Source organism: Maniola hyperantus, chromosome 14 (genome assembly GCF_902806685.2).
Source record: "Maniola hyperantus chromosome 14, iAphHyp1.2, whole genome shotgun sequence".
In the NCBI taxonomy this organism is placed as follows: Eukaryota; Metazoa; Arthropoda; class Insecta; order Lepidoptera; family Nymphalidae; genus Maniola; species Maniola hyperantus.
In genome coordinates, this window is record NC_048549.1 from 4,249,676 (window position 1) to 4,275,212 (window position 25,537).

At 36.9% G+C, this 25,537-nt stretch overlaps 1 protein-coding gene across 1 annotated transcript in view; it reads left to right on the plus strand.

Moving 5' to 3' along the window:
- The first annotated feature begins 558 nt into the window (after positions 1-558).
- Positions 559-25,537, plus strand: part of LOC117988124 (CYFIP-related Rac1 interactor A) — a 41,013-nt gene continuing 16,034 nt past the window's right edge. Inside the window, exon 1 of the mRNA XM_034975236.2 lies at positions 559-1,130. Coding sequence (XP_034831127.1) covers positions 816-1,130 — 315 coding nt within the window. The 5' untranslated portion in view covers positions 559-815. The remainder of the gene's footprint in view (positions 1,131-25,537) is intronic.

The window sequence follows — 25,537 nt, forward strand, 5'->3', positions numbered from 1 at the left end:
ATAAAAATACTGGAGAAGTCTATAACGTAATAATAGTAAAATTGTATTTGTGATATACCTCGTGTAAACTATCAAACTGCTTCAAATTTCATAATATTATAAAACTTTTACACTGACATGCGCTAGTAAATTGCATGAATATTGCAATAATTTACAAGGTAATCTAAAGGACCTACTACGGACTACCTCCGGATAATGGTAATAATTGTCGTGTTATTCAACGTTACGTCGTGCTATCGCTATCTCATACGCGGTTACACAGTACCTACGTACATCTATCTATTATTCTATCTACTGCTATCTACGGGTATACCTACGCGTTTGACGTTTGACAAGTCTCCTTATTCTTAGTCTGAGGTCTCGGCCAAAAATACCGACCACAGACCGACACCGATCGGAGAACAGGCGAGCGCGAGAATGAGACGGCGAGAACCTCCGAACTCCTCACACTCACGCTCATAGATTATCTACTATATATCACGCTTCTCGGGTGTTCTCGGCGTGAGTTTGTAGGGGCTATAACTATAAGCCTATATAGTGTTCTGTGATCATTTCTCATTTTTCAGTCGGTGGGGCAAATCAGTTTAAGGTGATTGTGCGTTAAAATAATTTAATTTAACTGAAAACACTAACATTTAAAGACATGAGATAAACTGTGAATGTGAAAAATAACTCATTAAGCAATATTATCACAAAAAATTATACATAGTAATACACAAATAGATATATTCGGGCAATGCAGTCGCTGCTATCCAGGAGGTATTTTGATTTATAATAAATTTAAAAGTGAGATTTACTGATTTGAATCATTGGAAATGGGGAAGTTGTTGAGTCTTTTGGCTAGAGACGATTCAAACTGTTGTTCGTCGCCGCGTTACGATATATTTTTGGATTTCGAGAACGCCGCGCCTACGGATACGGAGCGCGATGTTTACGACGAGGTGCAACGAGTGCTGTTGGATTCTGATAAGATATTGGAGGAAATTCAGTGTTATAAGGGCGCGGGGAAGGAGATAAGGGAAGCTATAGCCGACCCGTCGACGATAACACAGGAGAGGGCCTGGCGAGCTGTGAAACCGTTGGTGGACAAGTTGCTTAGATTCTACAACCATTCATTGGAACTTCAGCGGGTGAGTTTGAATATTTTTGTACCACCTGATGCTTTAGATTTCGTCGGCGTGGATTTAAGTTTTAAAAATCCCATCTGATTTCTGATTTTCTGGGCTAAAAGTGTCTGTCTCCAGGATAAAATTTCATCTTGCCCTTCGTCAGGATCGGTTTAACGGTTGAGCCGTGAAAAAGCATCTAAACCTCCCTTAACATAATTAAGTACATAATATTATACATATATATAGACATATGTCTATATATTTGACTATAACCCATGCAGGGTTTGATTTATTTAGAATCCTGCACTCTTTGATTTTTTTGAATAAAAATTAGGTCCATCTAAGGCTTGTTCTCTGTACTTACCAAATTTCGTCAAAATCGCTTTAATGAATAAACTTTTAAAAAGTAACAAACAGCTTTACATTTTGCGTTTATAATATAGTTTTATAATTGTAAAAGTGGACCTATTTAAATTGTGTAAAAAATTTAATAGTAAACCTTTTATTTATTTGATGCATAGCATATTTATAACATGTATTTTAAATGTGATATTGTTATGATAAGGATGTTTATCAGTGGTGATTAATAAAGTCACAAGTGAAAATAACACTCTTCAGAGATAGGCTGTTATCACATTCAAATGTACCAACTTCCTAACACATTGATAATTGTCGCTAAGATTTAAGATCCCTCATCATTGTGCCCCTTCTTCGAAATCAAGTTTGGTGATCATCATCCAAAAAGCTTCTCTATCATAATTTTGGATAACTAAGCCTTGTCCACACTCCACACCCTTATATTGTTCAACCATTTGCATCTTTGACGACCTGGAGCCCTTTTGCCTTCAATTCTTTCTTCCAACATTAATCTTGGGAATGACAATTGGGTTCCTCTCTGTAAATGTTCAAAGAAAGTGAGCTTCCTTCGTATACTCGTAGACATGAGTTATCTTGAGCATTTTCCTGTAGATCCACATTTCGAAAGCTTGCAGGTGGTTATTTGCTTCCTTTTTGAGAACCCAAGTTTCACAACCATAATATTTTTTTTCTCTCTCTTCTATCTGCGATCAGTCCCTGGACTATAAACAGATAGGAGGTTCATAAATGTTCACAGTTTAGGCTTTGCACATCCAGTGATGTGACATCCCTTCAAGATGAAGTACAGTGGACCCTCGGTAATCCGGCCTCTGTCTAATACGGAACCCCCTGTAATCCAACATGACAATCTTCGCTAATGCATGATTGAACAAGTTATAACTTGTACCTACGCACCACCACTATTGTACTCGACGCGTAGGGTATTGTTTTAATTCTGATTGCTTAGTTTGAATGATAGCAGTGCGGTCTAGTGTGTGTTCATTGTTTACTGTTTATCATAAAACACTGATAAATAAAGAAAAATGTGATATTTTAGACCACCTAAATCGTAATTTGTCGGATTACAAGGCACTCTTTTGTACAAAATTCTGGACTATAGGGGGTCTTAGGCAGTACTCTATAATCCGACAAATTCGATAGTCCGACACAGCCCTGCAAAATGTTTGTCGGATTACGGGGGGTCCACTGTATAATTATTATAATATATTATGCTGGCCAAACTTGTCCTCTTAAGGTGGAACGTGCTGTCACTGGCTACTAGAAGTTGAACTGCTAGGCTGTTTTTATGAAGCTCAAGTCTCTGTTTGTAGCCCTCATGTGACCTGTCTTCCAAAGAGGAATTATTTCCTCCTTTACCACAGCGTGTTGGTGTATATTTTACAAACTAATAGTATATTTAACAAAATATATTTGTTAGTCATTTTTGTAAATAAATTAAAAGTTAGTGTTAGTCTTTGATGGATCCCATGATCCGGGTGAAAGCCTTTTCCATTTCTTTCCACTTGAGTCTTGATACCACCGTTTCTTGGGCCTGCCCACTTTCCGCTTTCCAAGGTCCAGTCCATTTTGTCACTGTTTCTGTCCACCTCCCATCTCTGCACCTGGTGTCCAGCCGCCTTACGTGAGTAAAACTTACAAGTGTATCTGCGGCCTAACACCGAGCATTACTGTGCTCTATATTGTTCTTCAAGCATGCAAGTATATATGTGATATATGGATCCGACCTAAGTCACGCGAAGTTTATAAAAATCGTAATAATGAAACGAATACGATCGCCATCTTCTGTACCGTAGCGACTAACGGCCGCAATGCAGATACAATGGGACTTGTTAGTGTTAACTAACATTTCCCCTTCACGATTTAAAAATACAAAAGATTTTTATTTCGAGTACAGAATTGCTCTTTTGCATCGAGATAGGTAAGCTTACTTTTAGTTTATAGTTCATACCTATTTCGTACCTAGTGAATATTACATCGTTGCTTATGAATATGCATGTACCTGCATTATGTATTTTGGGACGATGATAATAAGGTCATATGGAATTCAGACAACCGGCCAAGTAAGACCCGCGCACCGAGCGTTCCGTACTACAGTCGTATTTTTTCGACATTTCGTACGATAAGTCAAAAACTTTTTAGCATGAAAATCTCATTTACAATGTACAGGTTAATCCAATTCATATGATGCCCCACTCGATATACCTACTAGTTTAGTTTTAGTTTTACTTTGAAAGTTGAAAATAGGTACCTACTAATTATTTCTTCATGAACACATTTTAATTTTTTTTCCGTGGTGTAACCACAAATGCACGGTTTTCGGATTTATCTTACGTGTGCTATAACACCTACCTACCTGCCAAATTTCATGATTCTAGGTCAACGTTAAGTACCCTCTAGTTTTCTTGACAAACAGACAGACAACGAAGTGATGCTATAAGAAAAAGATTTATTCTAAAAATACTCTACTAATTTAGAGACAACGAGTGATATTGCAGTTATTGCACGTATATGTAGGTCTGAATAATCATATCAACCCGTGTTTGGCTGCCCGACAATCATTCAATCAGGCATGTTAAACTAAACACACGAGTAGAAGCCGCATGAGAATTTAAAATAACTTCCCGACATATCCTTTGGGAGCATTAAAATTTATAGCGCTAACGTAACTATTTTGCATTTGAATTCTTTAAAAGGAAGAATGCTCTTGCTATTGGATTTTTGATTTGAACCATTGCAGTGCTTCGTCGTAATCATAGACCGACTCATCGTTTCAAAAACCGCCACATGTCCTACCTAAAGCAAGCAATACTGAAAATTGAAATGTCTCTGAGCGTCCCAAAGGCTTAAAACGCTGACTGATTTTCCGTAATAGGTAATATTATGTTGTCCATAATAGACCAACTCAATTATTTCATAGGTAGGTAAGCCGCGGCCTAGTCTAAAGCCCGTAACACTGAAAACTGAAATGTCTAAAGTTGCCTGAGCGTCACAAAAAGTCAAACGCTGTCTAATTTAATAACTATTTTATCCATACTACAAAAATACAAAAAAATAGTCCTTTGAGACGCTCTAAGTACTATCTATCTGCAGATCACAATAAAGAAAGGTTTTCTAAATATATATGTTTAAAAGGAAAAACTGACTGACTGATCTATCAACGTAAAGCTCAATCTACTAGACGGACCGGACTGAAATATGACATGCAGATAGCTATTATGGACTGGACAGCCGCTAAGGAAAGATTTTTTTTTAAAACTCAACCCCTAATGGGGTAAAATGTGAGTTTCAAATTTATGTAATGCACGCAGACGAAGTCACGAGCATAAGGTAGTTATAATAGTATAAAGGAATCGCACCCGCGAAAGCATTTTATACAGAAATATGGAGCTGGGCATAACAATAACATTTTCTTTGAAGCGTTCTAAATTATTGCTAAGCCTTTTAAGTAGGTAAGATAACGTGGTTTTATTATAAGTAAACGACAACACTGTACACACTTTTTATCTTAGAAATTCCCTTGAAAATATGCAATCTCGCGATAAGAGATTCTTATACGATCATAACAATAAAACTAAAAGTTAATATTTTAGAAATTGTGGTGATTATAGTCATTATATCCAAACTAGCTTATGCTCGCGACTTCGTCCGCGTGGACTTCACAAATTTCGAGCCCCTATTTCACCCCCTTAGGGGTTGAATTTTCAAAAATCCTTTCTTAGCGGATGCCTACGTCACAATAGCTATCTACATGCCAAATTTCAGCCCGATCCGTCCAGTAGTTTGAGCTGTGCGTTGATAGATCAGTCAGTCAGTCAGTCACCTTTTCCTTTTATATATATAGATGTAGGTAGTTAACTACCTTGACATAGGCTTGACTTAGATTTAGGATTAGACAACGGGTGTATATGGCCGAAATCTGGTGATCCGCGTGGTACCGAGTGAAGCTGCGCGGCCTGGTACGCTATGAGTTATTGTGATGAGAAGAGAGCAAAGAGAAAAGTGGAAAAAGAGGAAAAGAATCTCTTTTCTCTTTTTTTTTAGGAGAACTATAGGCTCAGCACGACCTAATACAATGCACTTCAGTGCTAACCAGCTAGGTGATTCGCTAACTCAGTGTCTAACACTAAATGATAGCCACCGAGATTGGTTGGTTGTACATTGCTGCTTCACTGGGTGATATTTAAAAAAAAAATCGTAGAAAACCTTCAACGGATTAAAAAATGAGCACGGTGTCTAAGTTAGCGAATCACGAAGACACGAGCTTGCGTGCTAAACACGCTGGCGAGCAAGCAGAAATCCATATGTTTTTTTTCCTCCCCCAAAAAAAAAGGGAATAAGTAGGTAGGTACCTGTAAGTAAAATTCTGTCTTGTGTTTCACAAGATCATTATTTCTTTAAATGACTATAAAGTTTACATAGTTTATACTACAAGTTACACTATTGTTGATTTGTCTATAGCTACCGCTACAGAAAACACTACATATAACATGACTGTGTCAACTTAATTATAATGTGTGTTAACTTAATTTTCCTTATAAAGGCTTATATAGACGCGGCGATTATCGTTTTCCATTATTTATCTCAGCCGTGACTAAGTCTGGCGGAATTCTTGCATCGCATGTATAAGAAAATGTCTGTAAATAATAAACATTAACAAATATGTTTGACCGATCACTAAATAACACTACTTAACTTAGTTTGATTATGCCGGTATAGGTATTAGAGCAATAAATCGAACTCGTGCAATTTGCAAATTTGCAATGTGCAAATTTGCTTTTCACAGCTCAACAGTTTACCTGATTTTGATGAAATTTGGTACAGAGTTACCTAGCTTACATCCCGGGGAAGGACATAAGCTTTTTATTCCGGAAAATTAAAGACAGAACACATATTTTGTACTTTACGTTCACGACACAAAGCTTCTGCATGATTCTGTTCTGAGTGTGTATACTTAAGTAAATTAGATATAATATAATATACCTATCTACCCTCGCTATTAAAATTAACATAATATTTCTAAATTATACGCATTAGTTATACATTAATTGTCATATTTTTATGTTTGATATAATCAACAATCATAAACATAAATTAATATGGAATAGCTTGCAGCACCAGCTTCGGACAGAATTATAAATTAAAATTGGTAGGCCAACAAGCTGGTAAGTAGAAATAAGGATGTGGTTAAACTCTGTTCCAAAGTTTTCCATCTCTATTAAACTCGCATGATAGAAAGAGAGGTATGAAGTTGCTTAGTCAGATAGTCAATTTCCGAGTGTATCAGTTAATAACAATGGTTTGCGTGTGCATTCAATAGAGCCTTATTAAGAGTTGCGTCGATCGAGCCACGTGCAATTTCCAAAGTTTATGATACAGAGTTTGCTATTCTTGTCTATGGTAAGGTTACATTTAAATAGGGAACGTTTTATCGTTACTCATAGACTCGTATGGTCTCGTCGTAAAATATGGCTACATTCTTAAATAATTGTAGCTTCTCTTTGAGAGACAAGAATATAAAGAAGTTCTCCAGTTATATTCTCGTTGCCGTAATGCTTTTAAGATTGTTTGGTATTGTTCGCTACAGGTTGAGATGGCAATCGGGGTATGAGGCGGGAGACGCGGCGCACACCTGCACGTCATCCGCGCAGGGTTGGCGCGGGGGCTGTTGGGCTGTGCGGTGCGTCCCCACCCCAATAGACATCTCCACCTGTCGCATAGTATAGATATTATTAGGTACCTATTTATACTTGCCTTTGTGGTGAAGTAGACAGGTGAGTCAAACTAGTTAATTGGTACGACAGCTGATCTCGTACTATTTATATATGACAAGACAAGCAGGTGCATTTAAAAGATATGTGCACCTTGAAACTACTTTGACCACAACTCTCCAAGTTGGAATTTTTTGTTGGACCCTTAGCGTTTCGTAAAATCTTAAACTTGAGAAGTTTTTAAAGAAATAGAAAGATTTTTATTCAAATATACAACACTTGAATCGTCACTGAATCTAGCACTGGTTCGGAAAGCCCTTTCTACCAAGAAGAACCAGCAAGGAATTCGGCAGTTCCTATTTTCAAATGTTCAATTTACAATATGATGCCATGTATAAGAAAAAAATAAAAATATAAAATTGTATTATGGCTGAAGTACCAAAGCAGTGGATGGGCACCTACGAGTAGTTCGAAGAACAGAATATATAGATGTTGGGATCCTGCACAAAAACAACTGGCACAAGAGAGAGAGAGAGAGAGAGATATCTGAGGACTCAACTTGCCAGATTTATGACCAGTAGGTCCATTTCGTAAAACCTGCATCAATAATTATTACAATCTCCATTGTTGTGATTGGCTGAATTTGTGCGACTCTTGTTGCAACAATGCATTGTAGCCAATAGTGAGCGAGCGTCAACCAATCAGAGGTGATTGCGATCGTGACACTGTAGCTGTCATCCTACCGCAATCGAGCAGCAGCAGTCTATCAGTTGAAACAACTATCATTATTTGGCCTATTTTTTGTAACTTGAGATCTTTAAATGGTAAGGATATTTTGTCATATCCCTCTCTTCTCGAGACTTAATAACTTTACTTTACCTGCGTCCTTGTGAATTCAATGTTTTTTTTAAGGCAATTGCATTCGCTAATGACAGTTGCCGTTTCACCTTGAAACTAGCAATTTTTGTTTTGGCGTTTGGTTTTGGCGCAATTTATTGACATTTGATCAGCTGATACTAATTACTAACACGCACTTTTAGTACTTTAACGTACTAGGGTAAAGGGACTCCAGTAAATGAACGAATACGAAACCTCGAAAAAATCGGTGTACATACATTTAAAAAAACGGGCCGAATTGAGAACCATCTCCTTTTTGGAAGTTGGTTACTAAATGCGAAAGTGTATCTGTCTGTCTGCTAAGGCTAATTTTTAACCCGTAAAATTAGAGAGTTCCCACGGGATTTTCAAAAAGCCTAAATCCACGCCCACGAAATCGCGGGCATCATTTAGTATTTTTTTATTATTTTGTGTATCTATATTATAGTCATAAATTATTTAATAATCAAAAAGAGCAAAAATAATGCGCGGTATTAATTATTGTTATACTTATATTTTTTTATTTAACAGGAAAACTTACAGCTAATTGGAAAAGTAAATTGATAAGAACAGAAGAAAATTGAAGCTGATGACAAGTTTCACAAATAGAATTTATATAAGACTAGCTTATGCTCGCGACTACGTCCGCGTAGACTACATAAATTTCAAACACCTATTTCACCCCCTTAGGAGTTGAATTTTCAAAAAATCCTTTCTTAGCGGATGCCTACGTCGTAGATAGATAGAAATACTTTATTGCACACAAAAAATATTACATAACATGACAAAGAAACTAAAACGAAAAAAGATTGTATGCAAAGGCGGCCTTATTGCTCACAGCAATCTACCAGGCAACCTTTGGTGAAAGGAGAAACTAGGTGTGTTGGATAGTAGTCGTAATAGCTATCAGCATGCCAAATTTCAGCCCGATCCGTCCATTAGTTTGAGCTGTGCATTGATAGATCAGTCAGTCAGTCAGTCAGTCAGTCACGTTTTCCTTCTATATTAAAGATCAAAAAACAAAAAAAAACTCGACTGAGGGAGAGAGAGAATAGAGGCAAAAGTAGTAAATGTTTGTCGTATACCGTCAATTGTAACACCTACAGTTGACGATTGATTTTTAAAAACCTAATTCTACGCGGACGAAGTCGCACGATTTTATTCCGAACGTAGAGGGCTGGCAAAACACCCGACATTTCTTGTCGGCGCCAACACAAAATCGGTTTTAGTCAAGCGTACATCATATAAAATGTTCTGCCACTGGAACATTCGATTAAAATCCGGGCCCGACAACCGACAAGTGGGAACCGACTCTTACGGAAATAATCGACTGTGATAGACAAACAGACGGAAGGACGGAGCAAATCGAACCATAAGGGTTCCATTTTTAGGGTTCCGTAGCCAAATGGCAAAAAACGGAACCCTTATAGATTCGTCATGTCTGTCTGTCTATCCGTCCGTATGTCACAGCCACTTTTTACGAAACTATAGGAGCTATACTGTCGAAACTTGGTAAGTAGACGTATGCTGTGAACCGCACTAAGATTTTCACACAAAAATAGAAAAAAACAGTAAATTTTGGGGGTTCCCCATGCTTAGAACTGAAACTGAATAATTTTTTTTCATCAAACCCATACGTGTGGGTTATCTATGGATAGGTCTTTAAAAATGAAATTGAAGTTTCTAATATAATTTTTTTCCAAACTGAATAGTTTGCGTGACACTTCCAAAGTGGTAAAATGTGTGTGTGTGTGTGTGTCCCCCTGTTACTTCTAAAATACTAGAATGATGAAACAAAAAAAAAATATGATGATATTACCATGAAAGTTTGCTTTCACCGAAAATTGGTTTGAACGAGATCTAGTAAGTAGTTTTTGATTTATCGTGCAAAATGTCGATAAAATACGATTGAAGTACGGAACCCTTAGTGCGCGAGTCTGATTCGCACTTGGCTGGTTTTTACGATTATGGTACGGAAACCCTTAAAAACTCTTATTCATAAAAATTTGTATCAGCTGGTTTAATTCCTGGTAGTTTTTATTTATGGTAAAAACCTGTGATTTGTTCATTCACTTGAGTCTTTTACCCTAGAACCTGATTAAACCGACCGCCCCATATCGAAACCCAGTAAATGACATTTTTTGAAAAATCGTTATCTTATGTCATAATTTTTACTTCAATAGTATTTCCCATTATTGTAAGGAAAACAGCATTAAAATCTATACTTCCACATCCATATCTATACTCCATACCTACTTAATATTATAAATGCGAAAGTGTGTCTGTCTGTCCGTCCGTCGGTCTGTCTGTCTGTCCGTCCGTCGGTCTGTCTGTCTGTCTGCTAGCCTTTCAAGGCCCATCCGTTCAACCAATTTTGACGAAATTTGGTACAGCGATAGCTTGCATCCCGGGGAAGGACATAGGCTACTTTTTATTTCGGAAAATCAAAGAGTTCCCACAGGATTTTAAAAACCTAAATCCACGCAGACGAAGTCGCGGGCATCCTCTGGTTTTCCATATAACAGAAATTTTGATACCTCTAAAGTCTAAACCTACAGTACGCGACAGGTTGAAAATATGGTAATCGGGGAGGGAACGCCTCGTATACCCGCACAGCTCCTGCGCTAACCAGGTGCAGTCGTGCGCCTTATGACGTGCGGGTGTACGGCGCGTCCCCTTGCCATATCCCGATTACCCTCTCAACCTGTCGCAGGCTATATATAGTAAGTGCACCTTATACAATGAGAAAACCAATTCAAAGCCTAGTAAGTCGCTGTGACCATTTTAAAAACATAACCCATGATCTAAAATCCAAATCAAAACAGTAAAGACGTTTAATAATGCATTAAAAGTAAGAATAGGAAAGGCAATAAGCTCTATAGTACGCGAGATGAATGATGAGAAAATGACAGATGGAAATCGGGGTATAAGGCCCGCACACCCGCACAGCCCCCACGCTAACCCGGTGCGTGATAGCGCGGGTGACGTCCCCACCCCGATTGCCCTCTCGACCTGTCACGTACTAAAGGTACATGTTAAATGTTTGCAAGGAAAATACTTTGCATACAATAATGTTTTTTCTGCATTATTTAACAAAGTCTAACTACTAGAAAATCTACTGAAAATACTTAGTCTTAAAATAAAATAAATTAAATTATCTCCCTGCGATCTCGTCTGATGTCGTTTACAGGGTTTGGATTTTAGGCAGCCGAAATGTCACTGTTGACGCTATCAGAAGACCTAAAGCTTACGCTAGAACACAGAACTGTCATAATTCGTGTTCACTTAACCTAACGTCTCTCAGAGGGCTGAGAGGCAATAATTTTTTTTTTCTTATAATCCATACTAATAGTATAAATGCGAAAGTGTGTCTGTCTGTCTGTCTGCTAGCTTTTCACGGCCCAACAGTTTAACCGATTTTGATGAAATTTAGTACAGAGTCAGCTTATATCCCAGAGAAGGCTACTTAGGCTACTTTTTATCTCGCAAGAGTTCCCAGGGGATTTTAAAAAACCCAAATCCACGCGGACGAAGTCGCGGGCATCATCTAGTTTTAAATATCAATTTAATTTGAAATAGCCTTAATAATTATTATTAAGGCTTCAAGTTAACAGGTTATGCCAGATGCTTTCAAATATTTTTTTTCAAAATTGAAGAAGAAGAAGAAAGGCATAATCATCATCATCATCATCATCATCATCAACCGACAGACGTCCACTGTTGGACATAGGTCTCTAATAAGGTCTTCCTCATGGCACAGTCTTTCACCGCCTGAATCGAGCGGCTCCCTGTGACTCGTTTGATTCGTCTGTCCACCTAGAGGGGGTCTTCTAACGCTGCGCTTTCAGGTGCGAGGTCGCCATTCCAGTACCTTGGGAATTGGGATCGTATTTTGTAAATATATATTGGCTTTTCGAATTACGAGCGCTCATTGCCACTTGAAATGAAATAAAATTAAATGAAATGAAATTCAAATATGGATCTGACACATAGGTATAATACTTACTTAGAAAATATTACTGTCTGTCAACATAATCTATGACAACCTCACAACTAGTACGTAATACTACGATAATTTTAAAATAAATTTGAGTAGTGAGCAGGCTTCATTTTGAGATAAATAAATCCCTATTTTATTATTCAACCATTACCAGTACATATAAACACAACTTTCATTCAAAAATAATAAGTTTATAGCGTAATTTTACGAAGAAATGGATGCGCACAGCTCCGCCCGCCATGAAAGCTAAAAGGCTACTGACAGGATTTAGCGCCTGCAAGAAAATGAATAATTTCCGTTCGTTTTAGATTATTTAAGAAATGAAATACATTTAGTTTAAAACCAATAATTTAAAATGATAAGATAACCTAAACATATTGTTTTGTGATGGTTTGAATTTAACACGTTTAGCCGTTAAAGAAAAAAACAACAAAACAAGTAGATCATAGCAATGTTTTCAACATCAATTCTTCAAAAAACGGGATAATTTGAACAAATGTGATATAGGTCATTATGATCTTCACAAATTGAAGTTTTTTATTACATGTATTTAATAGCTATTAATGCTTTAGGAAAGAAAATCTTTTTCTTCAAATTTACAGCATTTTCGCGATTTGACACTTCCTTTCCCCTTAATAATCTCGTATACCTAAATATCTATTAAATGCAGCGTTTATAAATAACCACAAAACAAATAGTTTCGAACTTAGGTTTAAATTGTCGGCCAGTTGATACGATGCACTAACCACTAGCCACCTAACCGCAATGTATGAAATCATAACAATGGCGTATCAAGTTCAAACCTGGTTCTATTCATATTATGAAATGCGATGCTTCGAGTTGCAATGCAACCTAAAAGATATTACGCGTTTTCTCAAAACTGAATTAAGGTCGTCGGTTTCGTATCTTTTTATTCTCTTTTGTTATTGCGAAAAGTGATATGAGTCTTTTTTATTGGTGACAGGTTTGCGGTTTACTATGATCTCATTAGATCTGATGGTGGTATGATACAATTTGCAATGCATTGTTAGGGTTCCGCAACTCAAAAAGAAAAACGGAACCCTTACAGGATCACTTTGTTGTCCGACTGTCTGACAGTCTGTCGGTCTGTCAAGAAACCTACAGACCTAGAATCATGAAATTTGGCAGGTAGGTAGGTCTTATAGCAGACATAAGGGGAAAATTTTGAAAACCATAAAAATATAATTAATTGTGCGGACAATAACTCTGTATCTGTTAACCAAGTCGTTTTTTCAAGAACTTAGTTCAACAAACAGTAGTCAAAACACTACTTGCAAAAACGTTGTAGGTATAAAATGTTTTGCATTAAGAAAAACTTGTTAGAATTCACGCAGTACATTTTCGTGACTTGAAAACTATTACTCGAGCAAGTAATTGTTGAAAACCTGTTTCAACTCCAACATGTTTAATTGACACTCTGAAAAATTCTTACATTTTAATACTTAGAGAAAATTATGTGGAATTTTCTCCGGTTAAAGGGATACCTCACGGACTTATAAAATGTATTTTAAAATACTTAGTCGTTTAAGTTTTGGACAACTTCTGATAGTCAAAAGCTAATAAAATTTCCTGGCAATTTTTCAAAAACCAAAGTGTAAACTTATTTTTAAAGTGTGTACGTTCAGGAATCGGCTAATGGCTTTCCTTTGCAAAACTATGCTCAATATGAACGATGAGAACGCTAAGTTTTAAGAAAAGAGAATTCAATAGCTATTGATTGATACAAGGATCATTGCACGTCATACTTGGTAATACACTGCTTCCAAAAAATATTGTAACACCACTTCACGTGTATTTTTTGGAATAAAGAATTATGAATTATAAGGAAACAACATTTACAGCTACATATTCTACGTACCTAATGTATTAGTTATAAGCTATAACAAAAGTACCTGGTTATATTTGCTTCCACATTTGATAAAAAGCATTTGATAGCAAAAACATAACACGAGTAATTTTTCATGATCGTGATGTGGAACCAGATTAATGGTGCATGAGGAACGTTGCACTTGCAGAATTATTCTCCGAGAATTACATCCACAATGCAAAATTGAATTATAAACTATTTAAGAACTAATATTGTATCACAATAATTTAATTGGTATGATAAATAATTAATATATCACAATTCACAACATTCCTCCGCCCAAGAAATCCTGATTTTTTGTAATTGCAGACAATTTTGATCCATCTAGTTGGTCTTATGTAAGTTGCCGAGTTACATCTAGGGATGGCTTACGAGATAACGAGAGACTTGCGATACCTGTTGGCCCGTATTTTAATAATATAAGACATGTAAGCCTATTGAGTGGTCTGAAACTAAAATTCCCTGAGGTAATCACCTGAGATTGATAAGGTTTCGACGCTTAGTTATATATAGGTGAAATGTGCACTTTTAAAGCAATAAACTAAATACTTTTAACTTTAACTTTTCTGAAGAAACACAATCGGAATACTCTTGGAAGGTTAAGGAACCATTGTGAAGTAAAGGCCTGCACTGATTCGTACTACAGCGCGTTTCCGCGTGACGACTGACGAGTATGTAAGATGTAGTAGCACATATACCTACATACACAATACTTATGCCCGACCGAAATCAGCGCCTCAATTCAGGCTTATCATCAAGCACCTGTTTTTCTACAGCGTCACAAGTTACGACTTACGAGCCATAGTTTTCTTTTATTCTTTCTTTTTCTTTATTCTTCGTTTATATATAATTCTAGTTTCTTTGATATAATAAGCGCATAATTTCATTTTGTTACCATCTCCTAGCTAAATTACTCCTCAAATCAGACTTGCAACTAGACGACAACTGGTGTTAATTTAATAAACGATTGTAATACAGATAGTTCGAGAGCCGGCCGCCTTAAAGGCCATTTGTTACATAAATTGCCGTCCTACTTTATAGGTTACGAAATATATTGCACTAGTGCATTAGACATTTAGGCCTTTCGGATACGAAATGCCTTAGTTGCAATTTATTGGACATCGAATGTATTTGATGTTCAACGATGTTTGTAATACACACGTGCATACTGAATCACTACTACTCGTACATCGCTGGCGAGTTCTGACCTACTAATGACTAATTAAATAGAAACAGAAAGTTTTTTTTTAAATCTTTTATTTTTAGATCGTCATTTGAATCAACCACTGCATTCGGAATGCCATTCCTACCGAGAAGAACCAGCAAGAAACTCGGCGGTTGCTCTTTTCAAAGATTTGATTTACTTACTTAATATTACTGGCGTGAGCTGCCAGTCAAATCCACGCTCTTTTGTAATGGACTCTTTATATACAAAATGCAATTTAGTGAAATAAACATTGTAGGGAATATAACTATTTCCTCTTTCCCTGGCGTAGACGCCAGTTTTTATACTTTCGCGTTTTTATACGATTTTTTTGTAATACTTAACTAATAAAAATAGTCAATTAATATCTATCTATAGAGAATGGGGAGTAATAAATTCATTTTTTTAAACATCAGCTCCTAGTCTATGTAGTGCTATCTACTCAATTATGAGTGCGAATCGTAATGCTTTTTATAGCACAGTTAATTTATACTTTACGCGTGTTTATTTTACCGTAAGCCAGTTGAGCATAATTGATACCGTTCATTACACATATCGAATGTTTATAATGCATTTTATGATTGTTATTTACATGAAATTATTTAAGTACTAGTTTACATAATTAAATTAAAACCGGCCAAGTGCATTTTTTTGACATTTTGCACGATAAATCAAAAACGACTGTGCATAAAAATAAATAAAAATCTGTTTTTTAGAATATACAGGTAAAGAAAGCCCTTTCATACCCCACTTGGTATAGTAAGCTTACTTCGAAAGTCGAAAATACTAATTATTTGTTCATCACCAGATATTTTTTTTGTGATGTGTGTTTTTTGAGATTAAAGATGGATGGATGAATGGATGGATGGAAGAGGATCAGGTGGCACAGCCCCAAAAAAGATTCCAGCTCAGCATAAAGCTCTATATCTGGTATTCAAGACCATACAACGCTGTTTTCCATCTGGGGACCTGTTCCTGTCATTATGTCATGCGGTACACTGAGCATTGAGCAACTGTCTGGACTACTAAACCAATAGCCTTTACCGTGGTCAGATTATAAATATTGACCTTAGGGATAGTCGTCGCTATAATACCTCATTTAATATTAACCCCAGAGGGTCTGCGTAAGGGTTTAAAATAACTTCAATGTCCCCAACAAATCAATAGTTCTATGCCCGTAAACAATGGAGAACACCGGTGTGCTAAGATAATACATTAAAATATGTCTAACTAGCTGATGCTCGCGACTTCGTCCGCCTGGATTTAGGTTTTTCAAAATCCCGTGGAAACTGATCTTCCGGGATAAAAAGTAGTCTTAGTCCGTCTCCAGGAAGCATAATATATCTCTACCATGGACTTTCCTAATATGGAAGTGGAACTATGACTTCTTATCGAACAATTCAAGATATTTTACAAATTGCAGACATCAGACAAGGCATGGGTTTATATCTTTTAGTCCTTGCTTGAACAACGAGACAAAAATCCGTTGTGTATATAAATCAAAGAATTTTCTGTATGCCTGGAAAATATTGTTTTGCACTTTGCAGCGCTAAATTGAATACCTTCGATCACTTCTATTCTTTCTTAAGTGTTGTTTTACAATAAACGCGTTTTCATTCGTTTATTTCAAGTCAGTTAAACTAGAAATACCATAATAACATTAACACAGTTTATTCTTCTGGAAGACCATCGTTTTCATGCGTTCTTTTTTATGTCGTACAACTTTGTTTGGGTAAAACATCCTTTCTTAGTAAGAGTCTAGTCTACGTTATAGAAAACCTACATTGCTAAATCTCAAGTTTCTAGATCCACCACGATATTAGCATTACGTTGATATATCAGTCAGTTTAAGCCTAGTGGCTAATTCCCTTGTACACAATCTCTAAACTAAACTAAAATGGCACGTCTAAATCTATTGCTATCCTTTTCATAATGTTGCTTGCGGAAAAGGATAGCACTAGATTTTGACCGGTTAATTTAGTTAAGAGATTGTGTACAAGAGAATCTGCCTCAATTTTTATATTAAAGTATGTTTAGCTATTAAAATCTGTTTCCAAATACATATCTATACATTTGTCCTCACTCTAACTCCTACTGTTAAACAACTTATCCCTAATTTAATTTCGACGGACACGTGCACGCTTCGCCTTGTATCGTTTACGGAATATTGCGTCATCTGCAACGTACGAGTACCTATCCCACATTATCCTGTAGGGCTATGTTTGTTCGTAATTATTCCCAGATAGTGTTAGGAGAGTTCACTGTTTTTAAAACGTGTCATGTCTTTAGTCCGCGACAGGTCGAGATGGCGATCGCGGAGGGAACGCCCCGCATACTCGAACAGCCCCCGCGCTGACTCGATGCGGGCAAGGCGGGTGACGTGCGGGTGTGCGCCGTGTTCTACGGCGGCCTCGTACCCCGATTGCCATCTCGACTTGTCGCGTACTATAGTTGAAATCATGATCGTGGGTATCGAATTTATTAGCTTAACTATGCTCGAGATTCATATGTGTGTGTGTGTTTCCTACCAATTACAACCCGGGTATCTTTAAAACAAGAGTGAATAGGTATCTTCTAGGTAAACGCGTCCCATCTTAGGCCACATCATCACTTCCCATCAGGTGTGATTGTGGTCAAGCGTATACCTATAATGAATAAAAAAAATAAAAAAATGATTTATTTAGATGAAATTACTATGAAATATTTCAGAACCGTTGCTACTCGGGAATGAACGTTAATAAGGTAAGTTTCTATAAGTTTAATAGAAGCTGTAGCGCAGATATGAACATCGCCTTCACCAAATTTACAATAACATCATCACCATCCATCGAATTCATCATTTCTCTTAATTAATCCAAAGATCCTTGTGTATCCCTTCTAATAAGGTTTGATAAACAGAACACTTATCTTTACGAAGTCAAAAGATTTATTAAGTACCTATATAAAAGATCTTTTGAAAGCAGTTAGTCCTCAAAGTAAGATTACTGTCTAACTTCAATATTACAGTAACGCTTTTTTATAGATAGTTATTTGTGGCAGTGGGAAGAGGATTGAGGACGAGCACAAAAGACTTAGAAGGGTCAGCGTGTATTTATTTACGCTGCCCTTTGCATTGAATAGCTTCCAAGTTCCACAGCGTTTGTGAAAAAAATCGCTGTAAATCCCATGGAGAGGGGGGAAAAGAAAGAACATATGAAAAACATAAGTAAACCCCTGTAGAGTTCTTACTCTTCAATGTGAGGTACTTATACATAATTTTGATCCCCAATCGCGGATTAAATCGAGAGAAAAAGGTGTCACCAAGTGTCCATATGTCGAAATATTACCGTTTACCAATTTGCAGGCCCTAATGCCATCGGGATGTTCGAAATGTCCATGAGTCACCGCAAACTTGTCTGATTCACCACATTTTATATTAAGCGTACAATCGCCGGGTCGCAGAAATTATTGTATGAATAAATAATACCGCTTAAGGTATGATTTACGCTAGACCGTGCCAGGCCCGAGCCGTGTCGCGTCCGAGGCACCGGGTGGGAATTTGTATGAGGTCACATCAGACCGTGCCTTTCGACTAAGAACCCTAAATTTTCACATACTGATAAGAGCCTTATCAATGGCCTATTATTTACTACAGTGTAATACAAAGAGCTCATCGTATCATACTATGAAATATATAAAGGTAACCCTAAAGGGCAAATTTTAATTAAAAGAATTAATAAAAGAACGAACTAATTAAAAACAATGACGTCTTTGTAACTCATCCCCACTACTTCGTAGCGGAGACGCGTAGCATAAATACCTACGCTGGAACAACGCCCAAACAATCCACCCCCGGCCGAAACGGACTAACCAATAGTCCAACAAATTCATCGTAACCATAACATCATCCTAAGCCGTGGTCGGAGCCTCACAAGAGGCGCCCTTAGGAAGACGTTGCCCCCCGACCTCTCAAATTATTTCTTCGAGCCCTAGGGCTCGCCCCCAGCCAGAGCTTCGTGTTCGCCACCCCTCCCGGTGACGCTGTAGCGGCCAATAAGGCATACGCAGCATAGTCAATCCGAAACAACAAAAGGCCAAACAATCAGTTCATATCTTTCACCTAAGTTCTCTCGTTTTAAGTCTAGTATCTATTGTAATTAGCTACCTATTGTTTCTAGAATCTAGTACTAGAAATAATAAAGCTTTTCTTAAGTAATAAACTCTTTAAAAAACCCTTCACAAACTCCGTACGCATAACATGCCGTGTCCAAATTATCCGAGCCTCGTCGGTGTTACGTTTCTTCATATAAAATTGCAATCCGTGAATCGCCCGCGCGTCGGACGTGGCACGGCTCGGGCCCGGCACGGTCTAGCATAAATCATCCCTAATTCAGGTGTTTGAGACAATGACGTCCATATGATGCAGTCAATAAGGCGCTGCTTTAGCTTACCATTTCTAAAATTGCCACGCTTTCATTTTCAATCATAACAAGGGAAAAGGCAGTAAAATAAAGTAATTCTCCTTTCGAAAATATTTTTCCTGCCACTCATCTCGGTTTCTTTTGAATTTTCCTAACCTGCCTAAAAAATTAAAGCTAAGTTCTCCAAGGTCTCTACAAAAAATGTTGATAGTTTTTTTGTTGACGCTGTCGCAAGGCCGAACTCTTACAAAAACTTTCCACTATTATTGTTGATAGCATTATTCGCAAAGCAAAAATCTGATAGTCTCTATTGAATTTTCAAAAATCAAAAAGATTTTCTTTCCCATAATATCCGTTGAACCTGGCTAGCGTAGTTGGAAGATTCCTTTGTTTCTACCCGCTGGTTTTATAATGAGTACGTCGTCCGCCGGCGGGCGATAAAGCCGTTTTAATTAAGACCTAATCGTAATCCTAGTAATGGAGATGTACAGGTTCTGACTTAAGAAAAATGTACCTTATTACCTTTATAACTTTTTCTTGTAAATTTCTGCTTCTACAATTTTTAATGAAAATAAGTGAGTATGGTGCGGTTGTATTCAACGTTCTCCGATTTATCTTGCTATTTTTTGCAACACTAGCTTATGCTCGCGTATTCGTCCGCGTGGACTACACAAAATTCAAACCCCATTTTCACCCCCTTAGGGGTTGAATTTTCAAAAATCCTTTCTTAGCGGATGCCTACATCATAATAGCTAACTGCATGCCAAATTTGAGCCTGAACCGTCCAGTAGTTTGAGCTGTGCGTTGATAGATCAGTCAGTCAGTCAGCCACCTTTTCCTTTTATTTTATTTAGATGAGTTCATAGATATTCTTTCAATAATTCGCCCAGAAGCCTTTCTGGGCGAGCCAGCAGCAAATTATTCACGCCATATACTGATGTTCTGTAATGACTTTTTTCTTCTTTCTTTCTTTTTGTATGAATGTTCTTTTGAACTTTTTCTGTTGTTTTCAGTTGTGTTGAACCACCAATATAGTCTTAGCACATCCAACGTGACACAATAACTCGACTCAACTAACCTGAAATAGATAATTTTTGATCAGTGATGTTGATTTCTGTTTCTAAGATTGAATAGATCTTGAATGTACAGAATTTCCTAGTTCCTACTATTGTACCAACTCTATTTACATACTCTCAATAAAACATTCTTCTGTAGAAAGGTCAAAGAACTTCATGCAATACGATAAAAATGCATATACCTAGATTAAACTACATTGCAACAGCAATCTGTGTCAGGATACGGAAGGGGAATAATAGGAATAATTGCTTGTCCGTGCTCGGTGCAGTTGCAGCGATTGCGAGCTTACGACTGCATAATCGACTAAACAACCGTCACTTCCTCTGCTAGTTGTACTTAATATTGTGCCTATTCAGTTATCGTTATTATTTCCTTTAATCAATGTGGATTCAGATCGATGAAATTAATATGTAGTATTGAATTGATAATATTATGGAAGCCATCTTTTAGAGTTCCGTACTGTCTGTCTGTCTGGCAAGAAACCTGCAGGGTACTTCCTGGTACTTCCCGTTCATCTAGAATCATGAAATTTGGCAGGTAGGTAGGTCTTATCGCACATGTTAAGGAAAAAATTCTGCAACTGCACCGCGGTATTCTAGTAACACTACTACCAATTTCAAAATTTTATTAAGACGTTATACCTACTAATTTGTGGCCAACTAATTTGAACTTTTGAATCTCGTTAGATATTCCGTCATAATATAAACTCGTCACTTTTTAAAGCATCGATTTATATTCGATTTTTGTCTGAAATATCCCTTCTGTAGGTACCAATTAGATACTAGTTAATTGGCTCAATGCTTTAAAGCTTAAACCATGATATTTAATTTTATGTATTTATTCAGAAGTTGCAAAAAGTATAAGTAACCAGCAAAATTAAACATCAATAATAAATCTTATACTATCTCAATTAAAAACGATTCATCGCTAACAAACGAAATTTTAAATGGCTCCAACTTCGCTTTCAGATTAATTTAAAAACATGACCCAGTAAATGCATTCTGCTGACGCGTTTTTGGCATGGGACCAAGACAAATCTTTGAGTGTTTGAAGTTAAACCTACTTCAGTTCCGCAGTCGACATCCGGTTCTAGTTCTATTTTGTACCTGCAGTTTGATTTCAGCGATGGACTATTTTTTTTATCTATAAACAAACTTCAAAGACGAAATTGCAGGCGTCAACAAGCTCCGACTGTAAACAAACATCAATTCTTCCTTGATTATTTAAATTTTATCAAATGTTTATAGTTAGTCTGTTAACTTACTTCATGCAATGTACATTTACAACTTTGAGCTTACTAATATTCAATTCTTATTTCTTCTTCTTCTCAATCGTTCATTAGTTAGCAGGGTAGTCGTGGCTATGAATTATCTTTCACTGCAGCTCGTTCGATCTCTCTCTGGCGACTTTTGTTGGTGGTATTATGTGCATACCACAGACCACCACCTATAGACGCCTAAAAGTCGGCCCACGCCCGTTCGGTACCCTCATTCTGCATATTGTCTTGATTACGTAACTTTTGAGTCACCAATCACAACAAAGCATTCTCCCCTGTCCCCCGCCAACATTTCACGATTTTGTTTTCATACAAAACGTTAATGCGTACTCTTGAGGTTGTATTCTCTGTGTTGCACACACAGAAACAGGCGTGTATTCTATTCATTAAATTAATGTCTCACCCTTAACGTATGGTAGTACAGTGGAAGATGTGTCTGAATATTTTATAATCTGGCTCACTATAGTATCGCAACGCTGCAGTGCCTATGACTGACTCATGTTTTGTTTTTTGAAGACTTTCAAAGACATTTTCTTTCGGTGCAATCAATTTCGTGTCGGGTGCCTGTCAATATTTTGACTTTACACTTTACTAACCCAGTGTTAGCAACTTAACCCTCCCACATAGTTGGGTTAAATATTTATAAAATTAACTCGAGGTTTACTTGATGGTGCAAGAATTTTTTTTATTTAACCCTGTGTTAGCAGTTAACTCCGAGTTAATTAAGTTAACAGAGGAACACGCAAGTGGGCCTTAGTTGTTTGTAACATTATTAAGATTGTAGTTCCGCAGTAAACATGCGGTAGCTCTGTTTGTATGAGTCAATTGTTTACTTCGACAACTCTAAAGTTAAACTCTATTTTCAAACATTTTGGCTTCAACGGGTATCTACTGTCCCTTCTGGTATGTTCTGTTCCTTTTTAGCATTGTTGAAAAGAAAAGGATGCATATACCTACTCTAAATTTAGTTTAGAGAAAGACAACGGAATCGGTGCCCTATCAACCTACTCTTTCAATGTGACCGCCATGTAATAACACGAAATAACTCTTTTTAATTTTAAAAAAAAATTAAAGAGTTATTTCTTGTACGGAAACCTTCCTGTGCGAATCCGGCTCGCACTTGAGCGATTTTTTTCTTTTCAAAATCTAAAAGATTTTCTCCGTTAATGAACTCTGATTCTTATATATATTTCAAAGTCCTTGGAGATAGAGGGATTTTCAATTGATATTAAAATGAGAGGTCCTTTCCAATAATTGAAAACACTAATAAATTCAATATCTGTCTGAAGCATAAAATCCAATTGAAATCTTATTTCGTAAACAATATTATTTCCTTTCAGGGTTCCGTACCTCAAAATGAAAAACGGAAGCCTCATAGCATTACTTTGTTGTCTGTCAAGAAACCTACAGGGTACTTCCCGTTGACCTAGAATCATGAAATTTGGCAGGTAGGTTAGTTCTTGTAGCACACGTAAGGGGGAAAATCCAAAAACCGTGAATTTGTGGTTACATCATTAAAAAAAATTAAAATGTGTTCATGAACAAATAATTAGTATTTTCAACTTTCAAAGTAAGATTATACCAAGTGGGGTATCATATTATGAAAGGGCTATACTTGTACATTCTAAAAGGGATTTTTATTTATTTTTATGCATTATAGTTTTTGATTTGTTGTGCAAAAAGGCGAAAAAATACGACTAGTACGGAACCTTCGGTGCGCGAGTCTGACTCGCACTTGGCCGGTTGGTTTTTTTCTAATATAATACAATAATTTTATCCGTTTACAAAATATACTCATTTTCTTTCGAAATATTTCCGAACTTAAGCTAATTCGAGGAGTTGGTTGTTATTATTGTGAAACTTTATAAAACCTTGGGACTCGCTGAATGATTTATCTTCAACATAAAACAGACATTCAGACGCTGATATTTTAATAAACTGAAGTGTAAAACCAGATAACACTTTGAAGATCGTAAACATCCAGTCATCAAATTTTAAAGAGTATTGATTGGCAATATACACTACCTAAACTCAACCAACCAGTACTCAATGTACACTTGAGCATAACGCACACCGGCAGCGTCTGCGGGGTTATTCATTCACTCAGTGAATGATAGCCACCGAGCTCATTTGACATTAATGGCTTCTGCCTTCTACACAGCTGCTTCATTGAGTGAATTAAAATAATTTTTCGTGGAAAACATGCAATGGACTAAAAATAAATAAAGAGCACGGTGTCTATTATTCAGTTTAGACAGCGAATCAGCGGGCAGGCGCGGTGTCGTTTCTTATTGAGTTGTTAACTCAAGCTAAACTTTATTTATTTTGGCATAAGGGCGGCAGCGCACGGCAAGATGCACGGCTCGCGTCCGTGTTTAGCATACCAATTTCAAAGGTATGTCAAAGAACATAATATTATTAAAATTACTCCTCTCTACTCTCTCCATCTGTTTGCAGTGACCCTTACTTGCCAACGTAATACGTACCGACGTTTCCACCATCATGCTTTACATTATGTATGAAAAGCGTCGTTTCAAAAATTGCTTTTTACTTGCTGATGATGTATTTCTGTTACCTACTCTTTCATTCATGCTTTTATTTATCGGTCTTGTTATTTACTAACTTTTTTTAACAGACTCAGAAATTCTAAAACAAAATTGCAAAAAATAAAATAAAAACCGACTTCAATAACCACAAACACTAAAAATTCAAAAGAATTTACTACTTACTACTGAATATATTCTGTACATACAAGAGTTAATGGATGTAGTTCTACAATAATATTTTTTTGGAGCCCGTGCCAATTAGCGAATTAGCTGCGCGAATCGTCTCTTCATATTGTTTTGTGACTTCCTTACCTATGTTTTTTGAACAATAAACAGAGAAAGCTAAGCTGATTCATAGCTCCATGATTTTACAAGTAACTTAACTATTATCCTACTTAACAAAAATATTAAACTTTATCCATCAGAGTAACCAGGTGCAGTTTTCCAACGTTTTAATGGCCTCATAATTTTCTCGTCCATAATCCGATAAGACAAAAAGCTGTGATAGCCTAGTCGGTAAGACGTCCGCCTTCTGATCGGAGGTCGGGGGTTCGATCCCGGGCACGCACCTCTAACTTTTCGGAGCTATGTGCGTTTTTAATAATTAAGCTGAAGGAAAACATAGTGAGGAAACCTGCATGCCTGAGAGTTCTCCATAATGTTCTCAAAGATGTGTGAAGTCTACCAATCCGCACATGGCCAGCGTGGTAGACTATGGCCAAAATCCTTCCCACTATGCGAGGAGACCCGTGCTCTGTAGTGAGCCGGTGATGGGTTGATCATGATGAATCCGATAAAAAAGACAAACTACTTTTGACACGCTTTACTTTGAGAACATCTTAGTATTTGTTCATACAAGTAGGTTCTTACAACTTCCGCTCACGTTCATTCAACCGGCGCCAAATTACTGAACTGCACGTCATGTCACAGTCCACGTAGCTCGTTGCAACAGTGGGTACCTATGTGCTAAGAGCCTGTAGGAAATTCTAGAAGGTGTTTGATAGTAGAAATATAAGTATTTATTATATGGTATATGTTTAAAAATTCCGCGTGCACGGATTTTTACGGGATAAAA